The 12,658-nt window shown below is 41.9% G+C and overlaps 1 protein-coding gene across 5 annotated transcripts in view; it reads right to left on the reverse strand.

The window, feature by feature from the left end:
- CCNY (cyclin Y) overlaps positions 1 to 12,045 on the reverse strand; it is a 274,562-nt gene extending 262,517 nt beyond the window's left edge. For 2 of the 5 annotated variants that reach the window (XM_053922334.2, XM_053922333.2), the window contains exons 1-2: positions 11,548 to 11,678; positions 6,977 to 7,063 (exon numbers count right to left, since the gene is read on the reverse strand). Coding sequence is in view for 1 of the 5 variants with exons in the window: in XM_024574760.4 (XP_024430528.1) it covers positions 11,548 to 11,701 (154 nt within the window). In the remaining 4 variants the exon portion in view is untranslated. Of the gene's footprint in view, positions 1 to 6,976; positions 7,064 to 11,547 lie in introns of all 5 variants that reach the window. The other 3 variants (XM_024574760.4, XM_053922331.2, XM_053922332.2) reach the window with 3 other exon arrangements.
- Positions 12,046 to 12,658: the final 613 nt, after the last annotated feature.

Consider the following 12,658-nt stretch of genomic DNA (forward strand, 5'->3'; position numbering starts at 1 on the left):
CCAAAAGTCCACAGAGGCTCTCCTAGCAGATCACCCCCCTCAACTCTGAAAATCATTGCCATACTTGATGTCCAGCCCAAATCACTTGATGTCCAGCCCAAATCATTGCCATATTTGGTGTCCAGCCCAAATCACTATCAAGGATGCAGAGACACCCAAACTTCACCAAAGCAGCCTCCATCTACTTCTGAATGCCCATTTTTCACCTCCTGGGGCCTTGCCTGGCTTTCACAATATGTGCCATCCTGCATTCAAGACTTCCCTGACTCATCCCACCCAGCAACACTGCCACAGCTCCCAAGGTTCACAGCCTCCCCTTCCAGAGGCTGCCAACATGACCTACAAAACAGCACTCCTCCCGCTGCACCACAGAACTCTGCAAACAGCCAAGTGTGTGGCCAACCAGAAACAACCATCTCCCACGGAAGCAAATGGTTTGCAAAGCAAAAAAATGTGCCCTACCCCTTCAATTTGTCCCTGTGTGGTTAACACTTAAAATCACACTTTTGAATACTGGCTTTGCTAAGCTTAGTCCAGATTTCCCACAAAATAATAAATGGAAAATCAGACAGGTATATCTTATAGAAAAAGAACCAAATATATGCTAAAATCAAAGTAAATAAACAACTTAGATCTCTTCAGTAACATTAACTTTAGCATTCAGAAGACAGATGGCAATCATAATGCTGTATTAACACTATTTATCAATGCTTTTCAGGCAAAGGAGTAACAAAAACTACACATTACAGCCCATCACTTACACACTGCTTGAGGAAAAAAAGGCTGTAGAAAAATGAGGTCAGCCACATAAACTAACAAAAGTAATACTCACTGTAAATGAATGTAATTCTCGTGAGTTTGAAACTTTTGAAACTGGATTAAACATAGCATCATGATTTTGTTTCTTATCCTAGACTCTAGCAGGGTACACAAGGAAACCTCAGATCTGGACTTGTAAGCAACCATACAAAGTCTAGATCCATACCAAAAAAAATAACAACAACAACAACAATAAATTATGATTATACTTAATGGAATAACTGTAATTAACTAGTACCCTGAAAGAGACATAGGTTCATTAATGGACAGAATCCTAAAATTGTGGAGTAAAGTCTTTCCTTGGGAGACAAAGGAGAGACCTCCTCTCAATTAATTAATACTCAATTTGCAGAGTGAGACAGTTTACCAAATATAATCAAATATCTTTAGTAATTTATTTTTCCCTTTTTGCCAACCAAGAACAGAAGCATCCATCCACAGGAAAGAACTTACTTATAAAGTATTTTTAACCCGACATTCACAGTTTTACAACATTTAGCTGTACTACATACATGGACCCTGAGAAGATTCATTCAGTGGGAACCCCAAGAAGGAATTTATCTGCTGAGATGCACTCCCCATGGCCAATGATGGGCCCAAATTTTATGACTAATATGAGCCTAACAATCATTTGCTGACAAGGGCTCCTCACAGACTCTGTACACTACAAAGAAACTCAGACTGTACTCTCTTCCCACACTATGCCCCCTTGTTTATTCCATCTGAGTCAACCACTGAAGGGAAGCCCTAGTTTCCTCTTTCTACCAATGGACTGAGACTTGCCTCATCCAATCAGAACTGCACAATTTGGATACCTCGTTTACATAATATGAACCTAACTGATATCCTGGGCAGACCTTTCTCTATGAAAGGCAGCCTCCTCTTTGTTTTGGTGAAACACAGTTTAAGCCCTACCTGAATCACTGTCTCTAATGCTACAGCTTTATAAATGCTTATAATTCTTTATTATAGTACAAAATTAATTTTGGTTTACACATATGAGCTTATATGCAGAGTATTTTCTATTCTTCCTCAGAGTCAGAAGGTCCATAATCATAGTCCAAAATAGAAGTGACTTGCATTTCATTGTCCAACTAAAATTTCTGCAAGGCTCACAAAGCAAATAGGCAAAGATGTAACCGCAGTTACTAACAATGATCTTTAGTGCAATCCACTGTATTTCTCTCAGGACCAGGAGCCAGATAAAGGTAGATGCTGGTATATCTCCACTCATCATCTGAGCCCTACCAAAGTAAGTCCTGCTCTGTGGGGAGGGCCCCTGCACAGCTGATCCTCCATAGCCAGTCCATGCAGCCAATCAGCCTATGCGTAAATCCCTCCCACTCACGTGCCAACAGCACTCAAGGCTCAACTACAAGAGGAGGGTGTACACAGCCCACACAAGGGGACAGAGAGGACGCATCTGAAGTGCCCAGCTTGGGCTTGTGCCACTGGACCCTACAGAACACTCACTACATTAGGCCACTCTAAAAAGCCTGGAAGATGTACAAGTTTTGACTAATACATAGAAACAAACACAGAGAGGGTGCCAAAATGAGGACATAAAGAAACACGACACAAATGAAAGAACAGAACAAAACTCCAGAAAAACAACTAAATAAAATGGTGACAAGCAATCTACTAGATGCAAAGTTGAAAACACTAGTTATAAGAATGGTCAATGAACTCAATGAGAACCTCAACAGCATAAAAAAAGACCAGTCAGAAATGAAGGATACACTAACTGAAAAAAAATTCAAAAAATTAAGATTTTTACAATATGAGGCTCCTTATGCTATCCTATCCTCATAGTGTAAAATCTTGATGGTGTAAAATTTTACACTATGAGGATAGCGTAAGGAGCCTCTGGGACAACTTCAAGCAAACCAATATTAACATCATGGGTGTGCCAGAAGGAGGAAAGAGAGCAAAAAATTGAAAACCTATTTGAAAAAAAACCACAGAAACGTCCCTAACTTGGTGAAGGTAATAAACATACAAGTCCAGGAAGCACAGAGAGTCCCAAACAAGATGAACCCATAGAGGTCCATACTAAGACATGTAATGATTAAAATGCCAAAGATTAAAGACAAAGAAAAAATCTTAAAAGCAGTTAGTTAAGTTAATTACCTAGAAGAGAACTTCCATTAGACTGTCAGCTGATTTCTCAAAAGTAACTTTGCAGACCAGAAGGAGTTGGCAAGAAATATTCTAAGTGATGAGAAACAACGACCTACAACCAAGATCCCTCTACCCAACAAAGCTATCACTTAGAGTTAAAGGATATATAAAGAGCTTCCCAGGAAAAAGAAAGCTCAAGGAGTTCATCACCACCAAACAAAATGTTATAGGGTCCTCTTTAAGAAGAAGAGGTAAAATAAAAGATAAAAACTAAGAACAATAAAATGGCAACAAATACATAACTATCAACAACTGAATATTAAAAACAAAATAAATGAACAAGCAGAACAGAAACAGATTCATAGATACAAAACATTTTGACAGTTGCCAGATGGGACGGGTCTTATGGGGATGGGTGAAAAAGGTGAAGGAGTTAAGAAGTACACATTGGTTGTTATAGAATAGTCATGGGGATGTAAAGTATGGCATAAGGAATATAGTCAATAATATTTTAATAACTATGTATGGTGTCAGATGGGTGCAAAATTTATTGGGATGATCACTGAGTAAGTTATATAATGTCTAATCACTGGGGTATACACCTGGAACTAATATAATAATGTATGTCAACTGTAATTGCAAAAAAATTAAAAAACAAAAACAAAAGAACAGGAGCAGTATATTAGAAAGGGGAGCAGTATTTCTATCTCAAATTTTTCTGCCAGCACGTTTCCCATTCAAAGGCCATACAGCTCTATAGAACCCAGCCCACCCAGCTCTAGAATTCCAGTTATCCTCTGGTACTAACTTGAATATTTGACATCTTTTAAGATGAGTCCCTCAGGCTGCTGGTTGGTAAGGGCAGTTCAAACACACTTTGTTTTAGATCTTGGAACACACTTCATATTTAATACAATGAAATCCACGTGAGTGCTGTGTTCCTATCAGCATTATGTTCATCTGGTACTTTTCAGTTTATTCAGCCCTTTAGTCTAATTCGATCCTCATTTTAGGTACCTCAGGGCATAAGGCAAGACTATTTTTAAGTACTGTTTTTAAGCAGAGAGGACAGTGAGGCTGAGAGGGACAGATGTCCAACAATAAAGGTGGAGCCACATCTGGGATACAGATCTCCTGATTACAGGACCCCATTCTTTGCCCTACACCAACTTTGTAGACTAGAGGCACATTGTGTAAACCCCCTGGGAAGATCTCTCCCTGAATTTCCCCCCTTGAGCTCCTCCCTCATTCTTCAGAAACGGTAGAATAAGACAGACAAGAAAAGGTCTCCTGACCAAGACACCCACCAACAAACTACTCAACATTTCAAGATGATGCAAAATGCTGCAGGAAAAGAAAACTTTCTGCTTCCTTCAGCTATAAGCTGAAAAGGATTCTGAGACTGTGAGAGGAGCTGACACCAACTGTTAGTGCCAAGGACTTCACCCTGGTTGCCTAAATGTTGAATTACAAAAGGATTTGGATTTTGAAGTGTGAAAAGTATGATATTGTCAACAGCCCTCGCGTGAAAGATACCAAACACTACTTCCTTAAAGTAAGCCCAGTATGACATACATGGAGCTAAAATCTCTGGCCCTGTGTGATTAAAACAGAGTGTTAAAGCTACTCACATGTCATACCTCTTGTTACTTTCTTCTTTTTTGGTTCTGTCCTTCCCTGGATAGGAATGGATTTGATCTTTCTGTTACTTCCATCTAGCCAGACATGTGAAAGCAATTCTTCTCCTTAAGATGATACAGACAATTAGCTTTGTAGAAAAGGGAGAGAAAAATCTACCATTCCACATAATTATTTAAACTTCACTGCTCTCAAGAAGCAGGGAGAAACATAAAAATCCTAATCGTAAAGTATTGCTAACTAAAAGCATACTGGACCTCTTAAAACAAAGCAGGCATGGGCCAGGCACCAGCAAGGTCAGATTCTAAACACAGATCACTCCCTAGTTAGTTGTCACAGGACAAATAAGGTGTGGAGCTCTAGCACATGACAGGAGATTAAACCCCAACTTTGCCACCAATTAGCTGTGGAAACTTGAGCAAATTTCTTACCACTTAAGTTAAAGCTCAATTTCTTCTCCTGTAATGTGGGGAGAATAATGTGAAAATTTAAAAAGATAATACAGGTCAGTAATTAGCAGAGTCTCAGCCCAAAGTTAACACACATCAAGTTTTACTACGCTTGTCCACATTCTGCATGACCTGGGCAAGAGACTGTACCTCTCCAAGACTTAGTTTCCTTATCTGTAAAATAAGGGTATGATTCTAAATAGAGAGGAAAATAGGGTTAGTCAGTAGAGTGGAGGTCACAGAGCCATCACCATGCTTTTAAGAACGGCTCTCCCAGCAAACCTGTACACTGCCCCCTGTACACTGGTAACATGCAGCCCACGCTCAATCAGTGTCCACAATTCTGCAGGCAGCGTATTAATAAATCTCAGTCTGAAATGAAAGTCCACAGGTATGGTTTTGCCCATCAGGCTGGAAATACTAAAGTGGGACTGACATTCAAGAAAAAGAATGCTGAAGAGATACAGTCAGAAGTTTGCAGATACTCAAAAAACCCAGAGCAGTAATTCAGGTTAACAACACAATAGGTACTTTGATTTTAAATTGCTCCTTTGTCTCCCCGCTTTACTCCTCCCCGCCCCCCCCCAAGAGTACTTTTTCTGTTTATGCTTCCCATACCTAGAATGAGTTCCTTAGGCTTCAAGCTTCTCTGGATATGGGAAGTTCAAACACCACTTGATGTGTAAACACAATTTATGTTTAATACAGAAAAATCAACATGAGTGGCTATGTTTATAATTGCATATGTTCACCTAGTACTTTTTGATTTATTAAGCACTTTAGCCTCATTTTGATCCCTAAGAATGTAATGGATATCTGATGCGATAACCATTCATCTGATGAGACAATGAAAAAAGACTAAATAGTTCATTGCTAAACAGAATTCCATTAACCACAGTTTCCTTTCAACTTGGGTGATTTTTTCTTTTAATTATACTTTAAAATCTTTCTTATGTCTCATTTTCAGTAGTTCACCCTATCTGCTACCTCTCAGGATAAAATGCAAACAGAACCAAAAAGTTTCACATCACTCTACTTTAGTTATTACAAGTCTTTCTCACCCTCTCCTCCCATCTGTTTCCTCTTACCCAATCAATACACATGATGATGCCCTGCCTCTGATGTTCTTACAAAGCAGGCTTCACTCCTTGATTCAACAAATATTTATAGAGTGTCATTGAGATATCAGGCCCTGTGCTGGGCACACAGTTTACATTAATGAACAACAAAAAAAAGTTCTCCATGGAACTTCCATGAGTAGAAATAGTTACTATTACATATGTATACACTTGTACAACATGTTATTGGTGACATGGAGTAAAGAATCATTAGGGCAAAGAACGTATTTTAGGACTGCTGATGGGGTGGCAGGAAGTGTGTTAAATGGGGCAATAAGGCAGGCCTCAGTGAAAAGGTGAGACTTGAACAAAGACTGAAGACAGTGAGGATGTGAGCCAAGACAATACACAAAGAGGATTCCAGGCAGAAGGACAGACAAAGGCCCTGGGGCAATAGTATGTCTGGTATGTTCAAGGAACAGCACTGAGGCACTGAACAAGGTCATCATAGCTGGAATGAGCTAGCAAGTGAGTGATTGAGGAAGGTGCGCAGATCACAAAGGGCCTTAGTTCCCAGTGTAAGACCTCTACTGTAGAAGTCCATCGTAAAGCTTTTTCTCCAAGTAAAATAAGGAGTCATTGCAGATTTTGAGTAGGGGACTGATGTCTTAAGTTTTAAAAAGGATTTCACCACAGCTGCTGTGGTTGAGTACAGACTGTAGCGGGCAAGGGTGGAAACAAGGAGACTAGTTAGGCTACTTAGCGGAAAAGCAGCAGGAAAGGTATAAAACAGTGGTCAGATTCTGGCCCTGGCAGATGCGGCTCAGTTGGTTGGAGCATCGTCCCGTACACCAAAAGGTTGCGGGTTCAATCCATGGTCAGGGCACATACCTAGATTATGGGTTCAATCTCTGGTCCAGGCTCACAGGATCCCAGTTCTGGGCTTGTATGGGAGGCATCCAATCTATGTTTCTCCCTCTAAAAGCAATGAAAAAATGTCCTTGGGTGAGGATAAAAAGAAAAAAAAAAGTGATCAGATTCTAGATCTATTTTGAAGGTACAGAGTAATGCTTTCCTAGCAGATTGGATATGGGATGAAGGAAATATTGGGTTGTCCAGGATGACAGCTAATATACAAAGGATGAAGGTGCCATCAATTATTCTGAGGCCTAACTCCCCAACTGACACTAAGATACAGATGTTACAAGTGTCCTGATTTATTTGCTCTCATAGAATTTTAAACTCTCTTTGATCCATCCCTCTCTTTCTCCTCCCATAGAAATAAACTACTCAGGGAAGTCCAATCTACCGCAGATAGATAAAGTCCCATCTCAGATACAACTGCAATGATAGACAGCCTACCCCACAAGGCAACCCCAGACTACTTAACGTGTTTGATGGCTAGTCAAGCAACAGGGGAAAGTTTCCATTGGTCATTCGGTAGCTGTATGACTTTGGACACATCATTTCGTCTCACTCTGCCTCACATCTTTGTCTTAAAGTAAGAATAATATTACCCATAGGGTTGTTCTGATAACCAGTAAGTGAATAGATGCCAAGCAGTATCTGGCACACAGTAAGCAGTATATAAGGGTTGTAATTACTACTATCATTGTTAACTGTTTTTGTTATTTCTCAATCGCAGAATCATTTCATGAGAAATAATACCAAGGGAGCTGCTCAGTCCAATATAAATTCCAAAAACATGAATAACCTAACGCTAATATACATGGAGTACAAAGACAGAGCAAGTTGCAGGTAGGTCTTGTGGGAGCCTAACTGCCCTAACTCAGTCACTGAAATCCTACGGGACAAGGAGTACCCACTGTGTGTTTGAAGAGAGAAAACATAGCTCATTTCTCTATGATTTAAAGAAACTCACCTATCACAGAAACCTCATAACCATCTCCGAACCCTTCCATTCTAGTTGTCGGGAACATCTTTCCATATGTGAGAAAGATGGCATTTGTGCATTTCAGCTTTTGTTATATACTGTACTTTTGTTATATACTACCCTAGAATCAAGAACTGAGATGTAACTTATATGAGGTCTGTCCAGAAGGTATCCAGACATGTAATATAAAAATTAGAAACATTTAATGAAGAAAATACAAGATACATAGGACAATGATGCCTCAGTCTCCTTCAAAGTAGGCACCTTGGGACCTCACAATTCTCCCAATTATCATCAGCTGCCCCATTGTATTCTCCTGAATTTCATCAACTGTCTGAAATCTCCTCCCTTTCAAAGGTGATCTTAGTTTTGGGAAAAGCCAGAAGTCCCAGGGCACCAAACTGAGGCTGTAGGGGGGCTGAGTCACCTGGGTGATATGATGTTTCACAAAAAAAACTGCACAAGATGTGATGCGTGAGCGGGCACATTGTCCCGATGACGCCAATCACCAGCTGCCCATAGCTGCACCCTTCTGAATCGTCTGAATACTTTCCCTGCAGGAATTTTTGAGCTGAACGCAAAATTTGATGCAGACGCATTGCTCTACTCACTCAGTCATTTTGAATGCAACAGCCACACAGTACACAAGCTCAATCAGCTGTGTCTACCGCCCCTACTGACTAGTTCAGTGAAGTTGTCATTGTTCATGCATGTGCATCCCAGTCCACTCTCCTTGGCTGTCAGTATACATGCATGTTAGGCAAACCCTTCTCGTTGTACTGACAATGACTGGAACTTTTTCCTGACAGACCTCGTATAATTTTATTAACCAATGACATCCCAATAAAATTTAATTTAAAAAAGAAATGAGATGTAGTTTTAAAATGTTTACTAATCTAACAATACAGTAAGTTATATTTGTGTACATACATATATACCATATCTTGCCGTGTATAACGTGCAGTTGTTTGCCACAATTTTTGAGGGAAGATAAGGATGCATATTATATATGGGTAGTACTAATTCCATACCTATATAAATGTTTTTCTTTTATATTTGATTATGTGTTAAAAGTGCAACTCTAGAGAATAACCACATCTGCATGCAAAATAATGCCTCTGTAATACAATAATCGGTTTTGTTTCTAAATGTAAATAAATAAATAAATAAATAATTGAATTATAAAATTAAAACAAAAAACTTTTTTTCTGAACATCCAGGTCAAAAATGTGGGTGTGTATTATACACGACAAAATACAGTATGCATCTTATTTAACATAAATCTGTTCTCTTGTACAACTTCTGACACTGAATGAATTTCTATGGAAAATATCCCTCAACAACAGGAGCAATTCTCAATGCTGGCTGCATCTTAGAGTTACTGGACAGCTTTAAACAAAATGCAAAGGCCCAGTCCTACATTTCTGGACTTGAGAACTGCTGGATGGGTAAACCCAGAAGTATTATTTACTAAACTTGGGAAACAGAGAAGACTGTTTAAATGTTTCTGGGTTTAAACTAGCATCATCATATGAATTGGGTTCTGGGGTGAGAGGGCACTACAACCTACATTAGAAACCCTCTTACCCTGACTTAGTCTCTTAAACTATCCAGAACCTACAAAACACAAGTTGATGGTCTTCCAAATGTTTTCTCAAGAGTGATGACCAAATTTATATTTCCCTCAAATGAAAAAACACACAATACTATTCTATTTTTCTCTGGCAAAATCCTCCTAAGCCTTATTGCCAAACAGCTGATTACAATTATTGCCTGTACCCCTGTCCCGTTTCCCCACTATAGTCAATACCAGTATGCAGCCTGGCTCTAAGAAATGTGAACTCTTCCTTCTGTTTGTATTTTTAAATCCAATATTTAAAACATAAAGCTTCTACCCGATATTAGTGCACAATATAAAGGAGGAATTATCGCCAAATATTTTTGACTACCAACACAGTATGGGACTAGGTAATGGCTTTCTATAATAAACTCATTCACTCATTCATGTCTTTAAAATAAAATACTCATTAAGTCTTTATTATATGCTGAACACTTCTTTCAAGTTCCTGTGACCATAGCAGTGATGAAGATATACCTGGCCTCGATATCCTTCTAGATGCCTCTATGTGCCTAAATTTTAAAATAAAGTATGGATGTAGTTTGAAAACCTCTAAAGAGTAGGTTAAAATAATGCAAGTCTAAAGCAATAACACTAGAAATATCACTTGGAATCCTAACTTACTACGCACCTACTATAACATTAGCCAGATGTTATATTAGTCTCTTTATATGTGGTACAATACTTATTTAATAAATTTGCTCTCCTAAAGACATGAAATTACTACTTAAAAGAAATTAAAGACTGCCATGAGGAACAAGACAAGGTTATCCACTCTCCCATCTGTACTCGACACTATAAGGGAGGTAGGAGTGACAAAGAAACATGAGGAAACTTTTAAGAGTGATGGACATGTTGATTGTCTTGATTCTGGTGATGGTTTCATGGGAATATATAAATATGTCAAAATATATCAAATTGTACTTAAAAAAAGAAATTAAAGAATGCCAAACAATGAGAAAATTCTTACTTTTGGTTAAGTTTAAACTTGGCTTTCCACTCTAGAGAGCATGTGCCACCCTAAAGTTAACATGAATTAATTATGACAGAGTTGTTTCAATTCACTCATACAAGAAATTTTTTCAGGTTAGTTCAAACACATCAACTTTGATATTTTGGGTTAAAAAAGAAAGAAAGAAAGAAAAATCAAGTTGTCATAAAAATATATTTCACATTTCAAATTTCTTAAAGTTGGAAATTATGTAAACTACCCAGCTGTAAATATTAAGCAACACAGCTTATTGACAAAATTATACTACTAAATTATTAATAAAGACACCAGTAAAATAAACTTTACTAGGAGCAGTGATCGGTCGTTTAACTTCCTTTATAAACACTAGTCCAAACCAAATGTCACTCAGATCAATCAGGAATTCATAGGACTGTAATTCAGTCCCAAGCAAAAGCGGGGTACAACCCAAAGATGTTTCCAAAACATTCCAATGATACTCTAAAGAAAAATTTTGAAGCATTCAGGTGGAGCAATTTGACCCCAATGTCTCAAATCACCCCCTCCAAATCCTTTGGTGGGAGGCCTTTGGTTTTGTTTTTAGTTTTTGAAGGAAACGCTGATGAGGGTCAGCCAAGTGGGATCAATATGTAAGTTTCTGGGGAGTTGACACAGGCCAACCCTATTCTCCAACTCTCGGTACAGACTAGACCCAAAACGAGGATTCAGTCCTCAGTTTTACCCAACACCAAGTCCACTCACTTCACTTTTTAAAAAACGAGCGAGCTCAGCCTGGTCGCCAACAGTTTGGCTGTGGCACGGACCAGACGGTGCCCGAGACCAGGACTCTCCGCCGCCCGCGCCCAGAGCTGCCCCTTCACGTCTGGGGACCAGGGCTGACTAGGGCCGGCTCACGTCACTGGGCCACAGGCCCCCCGCCCGCCGTACCCGAGCCCAAGTCCGCAGCCGGGCTGTGAGAGTCCCGGCAGGGCCGCGCTCACCGTCGATGTTCTCCCGGTCGCTGATGTGCTGCAGGTTACAGCCCGTGTCCTCGCGGCTCAGGTCGGCGTCCGGCCGGTAGGACTCCAGCCGGGAGTGTGCATTCCTCCGGAGCTTGGGGCTGGAAGACACGCAGCACGAGGTAGTGTTCCCCATCGTCGGTGGCCCGGGGCCCGCAGCGCTCGCGGGGTTCCCGGGGCCGGACGTAGAGCGAGGCCCGCCCGCCGCCGGCGACGGACGGAAGCGCGGTCAGCAGCGGTCTTGGGGCCTCGCCATGGGCGGCGGGCGGGGCGGCAACCAGCGGCGGCAGGCGGCTCCCTAGGTCTCCCAGCCGCCTGGGCCTGCCCGCGGCGGAGGAGCGCCCGTACCGTGCGAAGTACGGCCGCGCCGGCCTCACCCCGCCGCGGCCATTGCGGGCGCCGGGCAGGCCGCCTCCCCGCGCTTCCCGCTCAGCGCCTGCTCCCGGCAGCGGCCTCCGCAAGAGGTTCCGGTTCAAGCGGCAGAAACGCGAGTCCGCGCGAGCGGCAGCGTGGGGGCGAGGCGGCGTGGATGGTGTAGAAACAAGACAGCGGGGCGGCGGGAGTGGGGTGGGCGGGCACGGTCCTGGGCGCCACCGCTGGGAGGCCGGCGCGTACTGCCCGGGGGAGTCCAGGCGCCCGCCCCACCCCGGCACCGCCCCTTCCCGCTGCCCTGGAAGCAGATCGCGGCCGGGAGGGCGGTCGGGCTGCGGCTTGTTGGACGCTGCTTGCGTCCAAAGGCCCGTCTTCTCTGGTCTCTGTCCTCCGGTCCACCTCCCCGCCCTCCCCACCGGGGACGAAGGCGTGTGTGGTGGCCCAGGGTGTCCGAAGCTACGCTGACCACTCCCGGAAACGGGGCGGGTGCCGTTCTTCGTTTTTCTTTCTTTAAAGCGTTTAAGGGGAAGCGGCCCTTGATTTGGGAGTTCTCTCGTCTGCGATGAGCTTAGCGGAGGACTTGATGGTGGCCTGGGCTTTTTCAACATGCAGTCAGCTGTAGCCTTTTAAGTCCCACGGAGGTTGTTGGGAGGTAGAAACAGGTATGTAATACCAGCTATACTGTTACCTTTAAAACGCTGCTGTTCTGTTGTGCTGGATT

This window comes from Desmodus rotundus, chromosome 4 (assembly GCF_022682495.2).
Source record: "Desmodus rotundus isolate HL8 chromosome 4, HLdesRot8A.1, whole genome shotgun sequence".
Lineage (NCBI taxonomy): Eukaryota > Metazoa > Chordata > Mammalia > Chiroptera > Phyllostomidae > Desmodus > Desmodus rotundus.